This window comes from Rhinolophus sinicus, linkage group LG01 (genome assembly GCF_036562045.2).
Source record: "Rhinolophus sinicus isolate RSC01 linkage group LG01, ASM3656204v1, whole genome shotgun sequence".
Lineage (NCBI taxonomy): Eukaryota > Metazoa > Chordata > Mammalia > Chiroptera > Rhinolophidae > Rhinolophus > Rhinolophus sinicus.
The window spans coordinates 170,242,294-170,262,233 of NC_133751.1; the positions used below are offsets into that span (position 1 = coordinate 170,242,294).

At 36.2% G+C, this 19,940-nt stretch overlaps 1 protein-coding gene across 2 annotated transcripts in view; it reads left to right on the plus strand.

Annotated features, from left to right (window-relative positions):
* Positions 1-3,146, plus strand: part of COL3A1 (collagen type III alpha 1 chain) — a 39,943-nt gene extending 36,797 nt beyond the window's left edge. For both annotated transcript variants that reach the window (XM_074339113.1, XM_074339115.1), the window contains 2 exons: positions 425-667; positions 2,039-3,146. In XM_074339113.1, the coding sequence (XP_074195214.1) occupies positions 425-667; positions 2,039-2,185 (390 nt within the window). In that variant the 3' untranslated portion in view covers positions 2,186-3,146. The remainder of the gene's footprint in view (positions 1-424; positions 668-2,038) is intronic.
* Positions 3,147-19,940: the final 16,794 nt, after the last annotated feature.

The window sequence follows — 19,940 nt, forward strand, 5'->3', positions numbered from 1 at the left end:
AATCCAAATGACTTTATACATTCAGGTGTCAACTTTCATAATTTTTATAACTTGTTTCTCAAGAGCTAAGCTAGATTGAATTATTCTTTGCATCTATGCAACCACCTTTGTTTCTATGCTTAAGACTCTAGCATTATATGTTATACATGCAATAAAAACATATTCGTATAGTGACAAATGGTAGTAGACTTAACCATAGTGATCACATCGTAAGGTCTATAAATGTAGAATCACTATGTTGTAAACCTGAAACTAATATAATATTGTATGTCAACTATATTTAATAAAAATATTCATATATAAGATATTCATACATAAAATATATGAACTACCTACATTACAGTGACCAAACTATACTGCATGAATATCTTACATACACTTGCAACTAAAATGTTTGATCAGTTTTTTTTATTCCTTCTTACAGTTTAGCTATGGCAATCCTGAACTTCCTGAAGATGTCCTCGATGTCCAGCTGGCATTCCTCCGACTTCTCTCCAGTCGAGCCTCCCAGAACATCACATATCACTGCAAGAATAGCATTGCATACATGGATCATGCCAGTGGGAATGTAAAGAAAGCCCTGAGGCTGATGGGGTCAAATGAAGGTGAATTCAAGGCTGAAGGAAATAGCAAATTCACATACACAGTCCTGGAGGATGGTTGCACTGTAAGTAACATTCTTATAAGCCTGGATCATAATGAGCTCAGCATTCTAGTTTAATTACACTATTTTAAAAAGAATAAATAAAAATAAGGAGGGTGTACAAAAGGCATTAGGTGTGACTTGTATAGGATCTACTGATTCATTGCAGGGCATGCTAAATATCACACAAAAAGAAATGAATATGTCTTCTCAGTTTCCAGGTAAAAAGCAGTTGAAATGAAAGCAATTGAAATTTAAATCCATAATATAAACTTTATCAGATAATCTGGATGGTTACTATATATTCTGTGTAATAGCCATCATATAGACACAATCTAAAATCTCTGCTTTCTTTTTTAATTGTAAAGGTTAACTTTAAATCAGTTCTTTGTTGTTCTCACTTATGAAGAAAGGCAGAATTCATTTCTAATATTAGCCAATTACACCATGAAATATATTCTTCCACTTCTTAGTAATAAGCTATATACCTGGTAGCAATGACTAGAATCGGGGCTTCTGAGAAGGGACTGGCCTATGGCAATCTCCCTGCTGGGTTTACCCTGAAGCGCTATAAAGCTTTTTGTTCACAAAATGCATTATCAACTGGGAAGATTATAGCGTTGAAGTGGAGCAGGTCTCATATGTATAGAAGATAACATGGTACGTTGGCAACTCTTTTCAAGCAATTTTTTTTTTTTTTTTTTAAATTTGGTCCATCACAGCAAGTGTCTAAGTACAGCCATATACCACATAATGACATTTGGGTTAATGATGGAAGGCATATAAGATGATGGTCCTATAAAATTATAATAGAACCAAAAAATTCCTATCACCTAGTGACATTGTTGGTTGTTCGTGAGTTCATAGCACAACTCATTACTCACATGGTTCTGGCAATGCTGGTGTAAACAAACCTGCACTGCCAGTCATATAAAAATTTAGCACGTACAATTATGTACACTCATTATATAATACTGATAATAAACAACTATGTTACTCGTTTATGTATTTACTATATCAAACTTTTTATTATTATTTTGGAGTGTACTCTTTCCACTTGTAAAAGTTTGCTGTAAAACAGTATGCCATATTACACCAGCAGTAGCCTCATACATCTCGTGTTTACTGCATCACTTGATTGCATCATTTTCTCTTGAGCTTGATTTAATCTTATGTCATTTTGTATAGTAAGATGCTGTACAGGTTTGTAGCCTAGGAACAATAGGTTATACCACACAGCCCAGGTGTGTAGTTGGCTATACCATCTAGGTTTGTGGAAGTGCATGTTATGATGTTTGCACGACAAAATTTCTCAAAGGTATCTCCTTTGTTAAGCAGCACATGAATGTAATTGTAATGTCAGGATCACTTATATATTTTTGCTCTTTTTTACAGAAACACACTGGGGAATGGGGTAAAACAGTCTTCGAATATCGAACGCGCAAGGCTATGAGACTACCTATCATAGATATTGCACCTTATGATGTTGGTGGTCCTGATCAAGAATTCGGTGTGGACATTGGCCCTGTTTGCTTTTTATAAACCAAACTCTATCTGAAACCCCGGCAAAAAATTTCACACTCCATATGTGTTCCTCTTGTTCTAATCTTGTCAGCCAGTACAAGTGACCAACTAAATTCCAGTTATTTATTTCCAAAATTTTTGGAAAAAGTATAATTTGACCAAAAAAAATGATACTTTTTTTTCTGTTACACCAAATACAGTTCAAATGCTTTTTGTTCTATTTTTTTACCAATTTCAATTTCAAAATGTCTCAATGGTGCTATAATAAATAAACTTCAACACTCTTACAATAACACTGTGTTACATTCTTTGAATCCTAGCCCATGTGCAGAGCAATGACTATGCTTACCACTAAAAGATCATCTTTCTTTCTGAAATAGCCAAACATGAAATTTGAAAAGACCTCCCTGTTTCAACTACCTCAACTGGTCAGAAACACAGATGAATTCTCTAAGTCCCAGAAGATGAAAAAAATTGTATAAATCTGTAAAACTTATAAATTTCATTAATTAATTTCCTAAAATATTTGTAAAAAAACTTCTAGTGTAGTGCAAGAATATAGAGAAATAATCCACAATTATTTTAATCTTGGATATCAACTGCTTTTAAAGGTGCTTTTCTCTTGTCATTGCTAAAATTATCAAGGTTACCAATATTTGGGAAGGTTTTAAAGACACATGTTATGGTGCTAATGTATTTTCACTTTTAAAACTCTAGGTCAGAATTGTTGCCTTTCATTCAAAACACAAATATACAGCATCTGTACATGTCTCTTGTCTAAAACATTTATTGTCATGTCACTTCAGAGGACTCCGTTCCTTTATCATGTAAAAGTCAACAACAACAAAGAACAAATTGTGGGGCTGATTTGTCACAATAACACAGAGAATGTGTTGAAATTCAACTTTGTAAGCTTGTATGTGGTTGTTGATCTTTTTTCCTTACAGACACCCATAATAAAATATCATACTGAAACATTCCTTGTTTTTGTCACTTTTCATAATTATAACAAATGCATATTTACACTCAGGAACTCTAGTGATTTTCTTGAAAACGAATATTGAATTATAACTCCCTAGCTTAACAATGCAATGACCTTCAGGAATATGAGATAATCTTACCTATATTCAGAACAGAGATAATGCCCTGGAGAATCTTGCAAATTTTTAGATCATATTTAATGGAACTCCTGAGGCATATTGAAAACTGAAGGCATTCTATTTGAGTCAATCCCAGGAAATAGTAACATAGTAAATCAGGTTATATCTCCAAAGAGGAAGTAATCAAGGAGGAAGATGCTGATAATTTATCAGGACATAAGCAGGGTCAGCAAACAGACATTAAGAATAACTGCAAATTTCAGCTTTTTCTACCACCTCGACACACTGCCTCATTGCCATTTTGGATCGGCCCCTTTTTCCACCATCAAGTTCTTATTCTTCTAGTTACTGTAAAGAAAAATAGTGTGGTCTTGCGCATTTGACTCCAAGTTTGAAATTTGCCCAATGTATATAGTTTACAAAAATAATAATACTTTCAAAAATAAAGATATCCTCAGTCAAATGTCAAAACTCCTAGTCTACTTATACTCCATGTTAGAGGCAACCAAAGTTAGTTTCTCCTGCATCTTTAGAAATATTTTATATATTACATATTAATATTACATAAATATACTATATATTATATATTTAAGAGAGAGACATATATATAGAGATGGAGACAGAGATAGAAAGCCAATTTGCATTATGTGTTAAAAATTAAATTACTTGGAGTTCTAAATTAGATATTTTCAAAGCCAGATATATTAGGTCAAGTCTTTGTCACATTGTATCACACTGACATTGGCTCTCCTGCTTCCCTCTTTCACTTATATGGACATTTATAATTACTTTGGGCTCAACGGGATAATTTAGGATAATCTCCCATCTCCAGGTTAGTTGATTAGCAACTTAATTCAATTGCCACTTTCATTCTTCCTTATCTTGCCATGTAACATAACATATTCATAGGTTCCAGTGGTTAGGATGAGGACATATTTGGGGGCTATCATTCTGCCTACCTCAATAGTGACACGATGCACTGAGAATAGAAAATCCATGTTGGTGGTGGTCAAGCTGCCAAAAATGGCATCCAGTGTGTCCAGTTTTATGATGGTTTCACCAGACTGCCTCTAGGGTATGATTTTGAGCATGGCTCTGAACTTCAGCATTCCCTTCATTTCTATTCATTTTATGAACCTGGGTTCTTTAGCTTTCTCTCAATTTCCCTGAACTTCAGATAAAATCTGCAACTTACATTTCTATTTAAATCTACTGTTTCAGCTTATTTGCAACTAAGAAGCCTGACTAGGCTGGCAATTGGTAACAACAGTGATGGCAGTGAGCAGAAATTCAGGAAAATAGAAAGATTCTGGGATCAAATATTTGTACTGGTTAGGGGTAAAGGTAGGAAAATCCAATTAATATCCAGGGATGAGAATTAGGCAGTCCACGGATATAGGATTCATCATTTGTGATACCTGGAATGGTTTGCACTTTAAAGTCAAGGCTTAAGAAGATGAATGGCTTCTGCTACACAACCAGATATTAAAATTTCATGAGAAATTGCAGGACTGTATGTGGGTGTGGGTGCTTTCCCTGGTAATGCACAGAAAGGGAATGTCAAGTTCAAATCCCTAACTCCTTGGCTCAAGGTGCAGAAGGAAAGCGATGGTCTTTCTCTGGTTGAGCTAAAATAAAAATATAAACATATTTAAATTTTTTCAAACTGATCTCTGTATACAGGTTTAAGATAACTGGAAAGCAAATATAAATTTAATTCTGCAGATCACCAAACTTTAACATAAATCAAAATGAATTTTTAAATTCTCTGCTTGATTGCTATATAATTGAGAAATAACAGGATCCCCAAAATTTGAATGGGTTTATGGAAAATTTCTCTTCAAACATTCCTGTTTCGTATTAAATTTCTCTAGCCATCTAAAATTGGACCCCTTATTTCCTCCCTGGTAATATTTCTGCCTTTCTTGAAATGCAAGATGCTTACAGGAAAAGACCAGTTGTCCTCATGCCTCACTCCCACCACTGTTTATTGTCTCCAGATTTATAACTAGAGTCAGATCCCAGAATGCTTCATGGGAGTAACAATTTACAGGTCAATCTGAGGAGGAGGCTTACTCATAATAAGAATGGAAGGATTTAACTAATTTACATTGTCTAAAATCTGGGCAATATGTGTGGGATTGTGTTCTGTGGTATTAGACAAGTGAGAATTGTGCAATTCAGATTAGAAACATTTATTAACATGTGCATGTAACAGAGTTTTAGGAAGACTATAATTATTATGGTTGCTTGGCTGAACCAGACCTCAGAGGCAACCCAAACTAAATGAAGTTGAGACCTCATGAACTCACTGGCAGGTGAAGAATGTAATTCAACATCTTAAAAAGTCAGAAATGTTATTACGGTTTATCATATGTGACACACCACTCACTTTCTAGCTATATTCTCAGGGCGGACCACTCAAGTCTTGAGAAACACATGATGAGTATGTGCCAGAACCTTTGCAAACTTTAACTGTGTCTTTAGCCTGGAGATGTAAGTAGATCCAGCTGAAATAAGCTTCTTTGTTTAAATGGAGATGATAAGATTTGAGTGAGCAGAGGCCAAAGTCTCCTGACTACCAGAAACAAAGTGAGAATAACTGTAAAAGACAGCAGACTGACAAGGTTAAAAAACAACAACAACAAAAAGAAACCTCACTGTCATGCAGAGGCTCGACTCCCGCTCCCTCCACAAGAACGCAGGACATGGTGAGGCCAAAAAGGAACACCAACGGAGCCATGGATAGGGGGTTCATACCACTATTTTCTCACTGGCAGCTGGGTTGGAGACACAGGAAGCAGGAGCCACAGGATCCGCAATCTGCCGTCCTCTTCTCTGCCAACCAACCCACCCCCTAGCGTAGCCACGGCAGTTATGTTAGTGGCTAATGGCTAACTGGTTACAGCTGGTGGCCAACTAGTCACAGCTGACGGCCATCTACTACCCAAGCCAGCACCTTTCCACATGAGGTTGAGAGCCAGGAAACTGCTCTCTGGGACTCTGTCCCCACACTCCCAAACAACAGTACTTGGAAATACCTTTGGTGGTGGCTAATTGATAATGGTTGTAATGCAGGGACTCTGGTCCTGATCCCCACACAAGAATGCAGGATATGGTGAGGCCAAAAAGGAACATCAACGGAGCCATGGATAGGGGGTTTATACCACTATATACTCGATGGCAGCTGGTCAAGACACAGGAAGCAGGATCCACACGATCTGCAATCTACCATCCATGCTTGCAAACCCCACTTGCTAGTGGCAATCCACCGTCTGCTTCTCTGCCAACCAACCAAACCCCCAACATAGCCACGGCAGTTATATCAGTGGCTAATGGCTAACCAGTAACAGCTGATGGCCAACTAGTTACAGCTGATGGCCATCCACTACCCGAGCCAGCACTTTTCCAAGTGAGGCCAAGAGCCTGGAAACTGCTCTCTGGGAGTCTGTGTACCCACAATGGTCCATCCTAATAAGATGGACTCTATTAGATGGGCTGCCTATGACAGTTGTACTGAGTTTATCTTTTTTATAAATAATGACCACAAATACCAGTACAGGTGAAAAGAGAGCTAGCTGAGCAACAACACTGGCAATAAGACTTTCACCCAATTCTCAAACTATGACATAGTTCGTAGAGCCAGGACCTTGAGGACATTCAGTGCTTTGGAGAAAGTCTCCTGAAATAACAACACAACTAATAATCAGCTAACATGTGCCAAGCATTGCTCTAGTCATTTTAAACATATTAATGTATTACTCACTTAAATCCTACGAGGTTCTATTATATTTATGTAACCAAAAAAAGAACATAATTTATCAGAGGTTAGGTAAATTGTCCAAGGTCACCTAGCTGGTAAGATGGAGGGCTAACGTTTTGGTCCAAACAATCTGACTTTAAAGCTAATACTCTAAGCCATGACAGTAAATAGCCTAAAACATTTCCTAAACTGTTTCTTCAAAAGAAACCTAAGTTACCATGTTAGTGGTGCATTGGGGAGAGGGAAAATGGATGTCTTGCTAGGAATTATTGAAGAATGATTATAAATAGTCACCAAGTCCTAGGAATTCAAAGTGTCACTCTAAACTTGAGTTGGGATTTTGATTACTCACTTCCAGGATGATCATAACTAATTCATGTGCTATAATTCATGTGCGTATGCATTTATTTAGTAAGCCACTTAATCATAAGATACTTAGTGAGCATCTAATATATACTAAGCACTGAGAAAATACCTTGTCCTACATGAATTTCTTCCCATTGGCAGGCCATTTCCTCTCTATGTCTGTTATCTTCTATCTAGTCATTGAAGTGCCATTAGTCACTATAATATCTCTCTTTGACATTCTCATCTATTTCCACAATGTCAGTCATCACTTTAACTAAAGACAACATAAAATTACATCTTCATTTCATGGAACTAAACACTCATATAGTCTATGGCTTAATTGACATCCCTACTAAAGTTTTCAAATACAGTCATGTCATATACCCCATAATAACATTTTGGTCAACAATGGACCACATATATGGTCCCATAATTATAATGGAGGTGAAAAATTCCTATTGCTTACTGTTGTCATAGCCATCATAAGGTCATAACTCAAAGAATCACTCATGTACTTGAGGTCATGCTGGTGTAAACAAACCTACTGCACTGCCAGTTGTATGCAAATATGTGAGGTCTGACAAGTTTGTGAACTTGTCCCTGTGTGCTTACATTGGCAGCACTGTACAAACAGCTCAATAAGGTTTCATAACTTTGCTATATCAGTGTCTCACAGCTGTGTTCCTGTCGACATGTAGTGGTGTCTTGCTGAGTGGCATTCATTATTGTTGTTGTGTGTTTTTGTGTGCCATTGAGAGAATGAGCTTCAATTAGAGCAATGAACAAACATTAAATTTCTTGTTAAACTTGGCAAGAATGTAAATGAAATCATGGACATGTTAGTCTCAGTTTATGGGGATAATGCCATGAAGAAAATGGCACTGTATGCATGGATTAAATGTTTTTCAGAGGGGAGAGAATGTGTCACTGATAAAGACAGGTCAGGGCGGCCAGTAACGAGCAGAACTAATGAAAACAATGCAAAAATTCATCTAATTGAGTGTCAGAATCATCGACTGACTGTGAGAAGCATAGCAGACCAAGTAAACATCAATAGGGAAACAGGAAAATCGTAACTGAAAATTTTGGCATGAGAAAGGTGTGTGCAAAAATGGTCCCAAAAGAGCTCACTGATGAACAAAAGCAAAGGAGAGTCCACGTTTGCCAAGACCTTTTGGAGAGGCAAGATGATGCTTTAGCTGTGTTATCACTGGTGATGAAACATGGGTGTACCAATACGACCCTGCAACAAAGCGTCAAAGTGCACAATGGAAGTCAGCCAATTCTCCACAACCAAAAACTTCCATCAGTTCAAACCAAGAGTCAAAACAATGTTGCTAACCTTTTTTGATATCAGAGGGATTATTCATTATGAATTTGTACCAACTGGGCAAAGAATTAACCAAGTTTACTATTTGGAAGTGCTGAAAAGGTTGCGTGAAAAAGTTAGATACCTGAACTTTTCACCAATTCATGGCTCTTGTATCACAACAATGAACCAGCTCACACAACACTGCCTATGAGGGAATTTTAGCCATTAAACAAATAACTGTATTGGAACACCCTCCCTACTCACCTGAACTGGCCACTGATGACTTCTTTCTTTATCCAAAAGGAAAAGAAATATTGAAAGGAAGATATTTTGATGACATTCAGGACATCAAGGGTAATACGACAACAGCTCTGATAGCCATTCCAAAAAAAGAGTTCCAAAATTGCCTTGAAGGGGGGACTAGGTGCTGGCATAGGCACACAGCTTCCAAAGGTGTATACTTCAAAGGTGGCCATAGTGATATTCAGCAATGAGGTAGGTAGCACTTTTTCTAGGAGGAGTTCACGAACTTAATTGTCAGACGTCATGTAGTACAATTATGTACAGTACATAATACATGATAATAAAATATTATGTAACAGGTATATGTATTTACTATACTATAATTTTTCTTTGCCCAATCCCCACCCCCAACTCTGAGTCAAGCCATTGTTCTCAGTCTAGTTGTGGAGGACGCAGATCCCTGGCCCATGTTGGTTTAATGAGCATTGCGCTCTACCTGGCTGAGACAGTGAATCGCTGGCTGCTGGCCGGCTGCTCATGATGGCTCACGGCAGCTCACGCCGGCTGCCAGATGCTCACACTGGCCACCAGCCGCTCACGGCAGCCCACAGCAGCTGGTGATGGCCCATGGCAGGCCAGCTCCAGGTTGAGCTGTTGTTCACAATCTCAGCTGTAGAGGGCGCAGTTCACTGGCCCATGTTCAGAGAAACCCAGTTGTTCAGAGCTAGCGCTCTAACCAACTGAGCTATCCGGCCTGCCCTATACTATACTTTTTATTGTTAATTTAGACTATGCTCTTTCTGCTTATTAAAAATAAAAGTTTGCTATAAAACAGTATGCCATGTTACACCAGCAGCAGCCTCATACATCTCCCATTTACTGTGTCTCTTGATTGCATCATTTTTCTCTTCTTGATTTAATCTCATGTTGTTTAATAATTTTATTGTAGCCTAAATGTACAGTGTTTATAGAGTCTACAGTAGAGTACAGTAATGTCCTAGGCCTTCATGTTCACTCACCACTCACTTACTGGCTCACCCAGAGCAACTTCCAGTCCTGCAAGCTCCATTCATGATAAGTGCCTTATACAGATACACAATTTTTTTTATTTTTATACCATATCTTTATTATACCTTTTCTATGTTTAGATACACAAATAACACAGGTACCATTGTATTACGATTGCTTACAGTATTCAGTATAGTAACTGCTGCACAGGTTTGTAGTCTGGGAGCATTGCTATACCATATAGCCTATGTGTATATAGTAGGCCATACCGTCTAGGTTGGTGTAAGTGCACTCTATAGGTTCATACAACAATGAAATCGCTTAACAGTGCATTTCTCAGAATGTATCCCCACTGTTAAGAGGCTCGTGACTGAATATTTCATGAAGCAGGCAATATAAAGATCTTGAAGATCATTCCAGGTAGAGGGAAGAGCAATTGCAAAGTTCTTAAGAGTAGGGTGTTCTTGGTGTGTTCAAGCAAGAACAAAGGGAGCATGGTTGAAGCACATGCAAGAGTAGTACAAGAAAAGGGCATAGAAACTGAGGGGAAGACCAATTGGACAGAGTCTTATAGGTAGGGTGACCATAGGTCCAGGTTTGTCTGTGGAAGTACCAGTTTATGAGTACCAACTCTCATAAGTATTCTGATTTAATGATATCATATGGCCACCCTACTTTTATTTGGCCACTATGAAGATTTTGACCTTTGTGCTAAGTGAGAAGCCACTGAGCAAATGAATGGCATTAACTGGCTTACAGTTTTAGAGTGTTGCTGTGGCTGCTCTTTTTAGATAATAGTGTGTTGGAGCAGAATCTATGAGAATGGTTGGTAGTCCATCACAGTAATCTAGGCCATGGATCGAGGTAGCTTCCACCAGGATGGTACCGTAATAGCGGAATTGATGAACAGTGGAAGTAGATATATTTGAATACAGAACCAAAAGGAATTGCTAACACATTGGATTTGAAGTCTAAGAGAAAGGGAGATGTCAGGCACGAATCCAAAGCTTCTGGCCCAAGTAACTGGAAGAAGAGAGTTGCCAATAGCTGAGATGGAGAAGACTATCAAAATAAAAGATTTTAGGTGCTTGAGATTTCAGGCTGGGCATGTTACATATCGAATGACTGTCAATCATCTAAGAGACTTGCTGAGCTAGTTAGTAGATATAAATCCAGAGGTCAGAGGAGAGGTCCAGGTTGGTGAAATACTCACACATTTAGGAGTTTCAGCATATGTATGGCTCTTCCATCCATGGAGATAGATGCAATCATCAAATAATTTAGTGTAGAAAGAAAGAAGAAAATGAATAAAGACTGAATTCTGGGGTATTTCAATATTTACAGGTTGGAAATATGAGGACAAAGAAACAAAGGAAATGGAGAAGGAATGAAAGGAAACCAGGAAAATGCAGTGACCTAGATGCCAAGTGGAAAAAAGTGTTTGTTTAAATTTCAGAATTATAGCATGTTAAGAGGATAAGTAAACTTAGAGTTGATGTATTTCAAGACCACTAATTACATATTTTAAAAAGTGAGGTCAAATGAAGTTGTATGAGTCTTTCTATGTCCCATAGATGCCAAATAGTGATGTAATTCACAGTCATATTATCACTTTATTTTCTCTCTTGATAGAAAATTGAGTACAACCCTTTTTACCTTCAAAATGGCATTTGAACAAAATTTATTTAAATTTTTTGTTTGAAATAAAATTTATCAGTCTTGAGGATGAAACTTATATAGTCATTATAGCATATTTGGAAAATGCAGATAAGAAGAAAATTTGTCCCATATTAGTGGGCATTTCCTTAAAGTTTTTTAAATGTATATTCAGACACAATTTTGACAATATACTACATATACAATTTTGTATGCCTTCATTTAGCACTATACCATTTTATCTATGAAAAAAAATTTCATATATTTTTTTTAATAATTAGGATAAGTATAAAGGAAACTATTTTTTAAAAAAAAATAATGGCTTCAAAGTTAGAAATCCCATCAAAGTTAACTTACTTTTATCTAGTTTATATTAAAAATTTACTTGTCTACATTCTATTGTAATGTGCTTATTTTTAAAAGTGAGTCATAGACTGTGAAAAATATTTTCCTTGCAGACATAACTCTCCACTGAGTCATAACTCACTAAGTGAGCTTGATACAATATTGGTGAAAACATTCTATATGAGAGATCATACATGAAATCTCTCCCCAAATCTCTATGTTCCCCAGTTTGCCTCACCAAAGGGTTTCAGAAATATTAAAAAGAATCACTTGTTGAGTCAATGTCAATGTTATTATATATATATATATATATATATATATATATATATATATACACATTATATACATTATATACATTATATACATTATATTTATATATTTATATATTTATATACATACATACACACAATCATCTATGGTCAATATTTTTAAACAAACTTTTATCTGATGATATTTTTTTGCTCCTCCTTTTTCTTCTCAACTCTTTAAAACTTGTTAAAAAACATATTTCACCTTTAAAACTTCTGAGAATTTTTACTTAAATGCACAGAATTATTTGGCATTTTTAAACCACATCTGACATGATTCCTATCAAAAGAATTCTGGCTCTGTGTTCCATAAAATTTATAAATGGGAATTATTATATTTCACACCAGTTTAGTGATGATGAGTAAACAATGCTATGCTTGTTTCAATCCTACAAATGAGACATTCCATAAATAAATAGGTGGGAATAAAAAAAAGGAAGATTTAAGATCTGTCTTAGATTAGATTCTGTGGAAACAGACTCTAAGATAAAGACTTACATGTAGATTTATTGAGGAGTCATCTCAGGAGATACAGGAAGGCAGATTCGGACAGAGAGAAGCTGACCCACAGGTAATTGACACTGAAGTTTTAGGTAATCCTACAAGAAACTCTGGCCCCTAAGAGTTACTATGTTTCCCGAAAATAAGACCAGGTCTTACATTAAGGTTTGCTCCAAAAGATGCATTAGGGCTTATATTCAGGGGATGCCATCCTGAAAAATCATGCTAGGGCTTATTTTCCAGTTAGGTCTTATTTTCGGGGAAACACAGTACTATAATTCACAGTGGGCCAGAACTGAGATCGCTCCTCACTGTTATTATAATCACCTGTGGGTCAGAACCTGAGAGGAATGAGGGTTACCTTCAGTACGACACTCTTGGTGACAGAGGACAATTCTCAATGAGGGACATGACTGTGAGTCCATAGTAACAGACATTCCCAGGGACTGACAAGTCAGTGGTTTGGCTTTGAAGAGAAAATAGATGTGGACAAACACATTTTCTACTACAAGCTCAACTCCTTGCTCAGCACTCTGCTAAACACTATAGGGAAATACAACACATGATTGCTACTCTTAAGGGATGTATTTTCTAGAATAGATAAGTTTAACCCATATGACATGGTACAAAAGAATTCAGGATGGTGAACAATTAAATGCTAAATTGTGCTGGGCCAACCGTGAGATATAGATAGTAGATGAGAAAAAGAATGGGCTAGTGATGATTATATTGTCTAGACAGTCTTCTTTAAGAAAATAAAACTTGAGTCGTGCAGTGAAGAAGGGGTAAGATTTGGGTAAACAATGGAAAAAAGGAAAGCCATCTCAGACTAAGAAACAAAAGAAGAGGAAAGATAGACGCAGGAATGATTATTTCATGTCCATGAGACAGTGAAGAATTCAGGCTACCTAAATTCATTCATTTCAACTCAGCAAATGATTGAGCGCTTTTTCAATGCAAGTCTCAAAAACAAGTGCTCAAGAAGATTCAAGAAGATTGAGATGCCATGAAATATAGAATATAGCATCACAAGACTAACATTAATAAGATGTAGTAGAGAGATATGAGGTACTAGAAAGGCAGAAGGAAGGAATAGTCATGTCCCTTTGGAGGCTCTCAAGAAAGGCTATATTAGTAGGGTGACATTTGAGGCAGACTTTAAGTAATAGAATGTTTTCAGGGAGAGAGAGAATAGAAAAATCCACCGAAAATACTGTAAGGAAGAAGGTACAGAGTTATGAGGTATATTGGGCAATTTAGATTAGCCCATTTTCAGATGGAGCAAGGGTTTCCTGTGGTGGTGTGAAAGATAAAGCTGGGAGTCTAATCTGGTACAGACAGCTTAGAATAGCAAGATGACAGGGTTTTTGTTTGTTTGTTTGTCAGTTTAAATCTGCTTCTCAGTATGGAGCCATATAAAGGTTTTAAATACTGGAATACTGTTGCTTGAGGAGAGCTCAAGTTCAAGAAAAGTGTGGGGAGACAGGATCAGATTTACAGGCAACAGACATACCTATTGTGGAAGAAAGAAGAATGGATCTACATTTTAGGGAAGAAGCAAATAAGACTAAAGAACCTTGGCAAAGAATCAGAGCACAGAGCATAGACATCCTTGCTAGGGAAAATTATGTTAAGAGGGGAAAATGGGGACAGCAAAAGGAGGACATTAAAAGTCATACATGAGATGTTTCTTTTTAGTAAGAAAGGACTCAGTGGAAAGTTACACAACTCCAGTCTTACTCACAGCTTTCTATGTGGCAGTTCAACATGACAGTGATTTATTTGGAAGGGTGGTTGAACATGATACAATGTGTGACTGATTGGAGAATACTAGGTCAAATCCACTAAAGTAGATTTGGAAATTATTCTTACACAGATGGTTGATGAAATCATCTAGCTCCAGATGAAATCATTAGGGAGCACAGTTTCCAAAGAAAAGGGGAAAAGGACAACATGATGTGTATGTGGTGGGAGGCAGACTGTGAAGGAAGCTTTACCGAGAGTCCGATTTGTCATCCTGTTGCTTTTAGCGGTTTAAGAAAAGGAGGATTTCGTTTTGAGGGCTAGGGTTGTGATTAATTCAAGGGCTATCAGCACAAGAGGAAACTGAACAGAAGGAAGGTATCATTGATAAAAATGATTTGGGTCTGATTTTCAGTTTGTCTTGAATTTAAGCCACCTGGAGATTGTCTTCAGTGGAGTCAGCAAGAGAACAGATTTGAAGGAATGAAGGCAGTCACTGCCCATAAGAACCCACAGAGCACAGTGTTCTGCACAAAAACATGTCAGATGACTCAGGGAGGAACTTGGATGGTGCTTCCTATCTGAATCCTAGGGCTTACATTTTGACTACAGATGTCTTCAATTGCTGTTTCATTTTTCTCATTAAAGTGGTTAATGATTGTGATCATCCCATATTTCCAGCTGCCTTTCATTATAAGATCTACTCCATAAGAGTGTCAACTGCTGGGAAAATTGTTCACATTAACGTTGCCGTTCTATTTTCCTCTATTTATTACCATTTGAATCACATTAAAAAAAAACATATGCACAGACCAATTACTTATAGTATTGTTGGCATTTAATCATAATTGCTTAGATGCATAAGCTTTTGTTATGCACACCTTAAATTTTGTTTAATTTTATAAACACAATTAAAAATAAATGCAATCTTTGGGGTTTTGTTTTGTTTTACTTGTGAAATAGTCTTATGGTAAAGCATGATTGTGAATTAAATTCATTGGAGGTGTTTGTTGATGGCCACAAAATAAAATCCAGCACAGAATTATAAATTATATAGGATTATGCTAAATTAGTACAATTTTACCGTTAGAGTTCTCTATTATAACAGTCTCCCTGGTGTCTTTGCCTAGATTGATTTTCAACTGGAATTTTCATCTTTCTTCTATTGGTCTTCTTCAGTTTAGTCATGAAAGTGTAAAAATTGTATTACAGCACCAGAGGTGGCTTCAAGCTCTCTTTTCCAAAGTTTATCTTTACCTTTAACAACCAAAATCCAAGATTCTATAACTAAGAAATACTATTCCTAGTTATAGGAATAGAATTTTCCTCTGTCTGTATTTCCCCTTAAATACCAGCATTCCCCAGTGATCAGTCCTAACTCACTGCTCCCCTTTTACACCTGTGTTGAGTGATCCCATCCCCCCCGCCCCCAAGCTCTAAATCCTTGATGTGATAGCTTGCATACCTTTAGGTATAGCCCCAACCTATTTTCCAGATGGATGCTCTACTGGTATGTCACATACTTCCTCACCTGTCCCTTTCTCAACTCTTCATCTTAATAAGCGCCATCATCTTCCATCCAGCTACCCAAGCCAGAAACTTTAGAATAATCCAAATTTCTTGCTGCCTCACCCCTCACTCTTATCAGATTCTACTGATTCTATTTCTGAAATATCTCCAAAATCCATCTCTCTTTCTCTGTCATCAGTGGCCTTAACTTATTCCCTGTTTCTTTTTTTCTGACATTGTTCTAAAAATCTCTCTGTGTTTGGTTTCATTCATGTTAAAAAGTCTCTGAGTATTGCTGCCAAACTGATCTTTCTAATATGCAAATCCAGCACATGGCTTACTTGCTTCAAACATAGAATTTTGCAGTAAAAGTTCTATTGATATTTTGGATGGCTCAGGTTTGGTTCAAAGGGATTGAGCTGCACGTAAGACACGAGTGTGACAAATAAGTTCACGAAGTTATCACCATGCGTTTACATTGGCAACACTGTACAAACAGCTTGGTAAGGTTTCATAAGCTTGGATATCAGTGTTTCACAGCTCTGTTCATGTCCATGTGTGGCAGTGTCTTGCTGAGTGGCGTTCATTATTGTTGTTGAGTGTTTTTGTGTGCGAGAATGTCTGCGCTTCAATTTGAACAACGAACAAACCTTCAATTTCTTGTTAAACTTGGCAAGAGTAGAAGTAAAATCATGGACATGTCAATCCCAGTTTACAGGGATAATGCCATGAAGAAAACGGCAGTGTACACATGGATTAAACGTTTTTCTGAGGGGAGAGAATGTGTCACTGATAAAGAGAGGCCAGGACGGCCAGTAACGAGCAGAACTGATGAAAACATTGCAAAAATTTGTTGAATTGTGCGTCAAAATTGTTGGCTGACTGTGAGAAGCATAGCAGACCAAGTAAACATCGATAGAGAAATAGTTAGGAAAATCTTAACTGAGAAACTTGGCATGAGAAAGGTATGTGCAAAAATGATCCCGAAGGAGCTCATCGATGAACAAAAGCAAAGGAGAGTCAAAGTTTGACAAGACCTTTTGGAGGGGCAAGACGATGTTTTGGGCCTTCTTATCACTGGTGATGAAACATGGGCGTACCAATACGACCCTGAAACAAAGCATCAAAGTGCACAATGGAAGTCAGCCAATTCTCCACAACCAAAAAAGTTCTGTCAGTCCAAATCAAGGGTCAAAATGATGTTGCTAACTTTGTTTTGATATCAAAGGAATTATTCATTATGAATTTGTACCAACTGGACAAACAGTTAACCAGGTTTACTGTTTGGAAGTGCTGAAAAGACTGCATGAAAAAGTTAAAGACGAAAACCATCTTAACTTTTTGCCAACATTTCATGGCTCTTGCATCACAGGACACTGAGAGGGAGTTTAGCCAGTAAACAAATAACTGTATTGGAACACCCTCCTTACTCAGTTTTCTGGCCCTAATGACTTCTTTCTTTACCCAAACATAAAGGAAATATTGAAAGGAAGACATTTTGATGACATTAAGGACATCAAGATGATGCAGCTCTGATGGCTATTCCACAAAAACAGTTCCAAAATTGCTTTGAAGGGTGGACTAGATGCTGGCATTGGTGCATAGCTTCCCAAGGGGAGTATTTCGAAGGTGACCATAGTGATAGTCAGCAATTAGGTACGTAGCTCTTTTTCTAGGATGAGTTCGCAAACATAATTGTCAGACCTTATATATTTAGCCTTTGATCCATTTTGAGTTAATTTTGGTGTATGCTAACAGATAGCAGTCTAGTTTCATTCTTTTGCACATGGCTTTCCAATTTTTCCAACCCCAATTTATTGAAAAAGCTTTTTTCCCCCCCCTCCAATGTATGTGTTTGCTCCTTTGTCAAAAATTATTTGCCCATATATATGTGGTTTTATTTCTGGGTTCTCAATTCTGTTCCATTGGTCTGTGTGTCTGTTTTTCTGCCAATGTTGTTTTGATTACTCTAGCTTTGTAGTATAATTTGAAGTCAGGGAGTGTGATACCTTTGGCCATTGTTTTCCTTAGGATTGCTTTGGCTACTCGTTGTCTTGTGATCCCATATGAATTGGATGATTTTTTTTTTTCTATTTCTTCAAAAAATGCCATTGGGATTTTGATGGGGATTGCTTTAAATCTATATATTGCTTTGGGTAACATGGCCATTTTAACTATATTGATTCTTCCAATCCATGAACATGGAATATCTTTCCATTTCTTTGTGTCTTTTAAAATTTCTTTTAATAATATCAATGTTTTCAGTGTATAGGTAATTTATATCCTTTGTTATATTTATTCTTAGGTATTTCACTCTTTTTGTTGCAACTGCAAAAGCAATTTTTTTCATTTATTTTTCTGAAATTTCATTGTTAGTATATAGGAACTCATTAGATGTTTGTACATTGATTTTGTATCCTGCAACTTTACCGTATTTGTTTATTGTTTCTTATAGCTTTTACAAACGATGTTTAAGTTACTTGTCAGACACTAAAATTGATGTTCGTGTGTATCCTGCTCTTTCCCCTATTCCCAGCTCACATCTGGCCACACTACCTTCTCACATTTACAGGAACTCTGAATAAACTAATTTGAGGAAATAACTTTAACTATACTTTTATAACCAGTATGAAAAACAGATGAAAAAGTACATGTGAGTGTGTTCCTGTATTTTATTTTCAACCTAATTCAATCAGACATTTTAATATTTGTCAAATTCTGGTAGAATTTAACATCTTATTGTTTCTGTTGCATTTTTTATTTCTAATGATATCAAATATCTTCCATGTGTTTATTGGTCTTTATATTATGGCTTTTGTGAGTTATAGTTATAGAATTTTGCATTTTTTTTTTTTCTTACTGGTTCCTGAAATATTTTTGCAAATAAAGCATATTAAACATTTTCTGTCATATTTATTACAAACTTGTTCCCAGTTTGAGCATGCTTATAAGCATGCTTATTATGAGTTTCATAATATAAATTTAAAATGCATTTTACAATCTGATCGTCCAACATTTTACTTTATTATTTATATGTTTGTTTTCATTCCAATTCCAAGATTATTAAACTACTCAAAATAATTTATGGTAGTATATTTAGAGTTTTTTAATTGAAATATTCACTCTAGTTGGGAAATTTTTTGGTATAAGGATGAAGAAAAATATGCTTTAAAATGATAAATGTCTATTGGTTTCTGTAACATAATTTACTGAATAAATGAAAATTTAATTATATATTCAATTCTAATATAGATACATGGATCCATTTCTAAATACTCTTCTTTCATCATGGCCAGTAGCTTTTTATTTTTTTATATCTAGTAGGGCTATATCTAGTGATCCATCTTCAAGACTCATCATTTTTTGTTTTGTGGGGGATTAGTTTATCACTTTTCTTGCATATTTTTATTCCAATGAGCTTTAGAGTCATTTTGTCTTGTTCCTTGTTTTTAAGATCCTATATGTATTTTGAGTGGAATTGTATTTGTGTTTTAATTTAGGATAAAGAATTATATTTTTTACATATTGAGCTTCCCTGTGTGAAAATAGGCATATTTATTCCCATTTTTAATCTTATTTTACATATCTCAGTTGTGTTGACAGTGTTTTTTCAGTCAAGTTCTACCAATTTCTTGTCATGTGTAGTCCTCAGTGTTGTATGTTGCTATTGTCATTGTGGATACAATCACCTGCTATGCTTTCTATCCATAATACAAATAGAAAAGTAATAATAATACAATAGTAATAATGATACATGCTTCATACTAGTACATAAATCAAGTATAAATACTCTCTAAACATACTGTTCTAGTTATATAGTATATAATCTCTCATCATTCACCTAATAAATGTATTTTGAACAAACACAAATACCAAGCAGTATGTTGTATCCATAAACAGCCTTTGCCTTTGTAACAAATATAATTGATAAAGAATA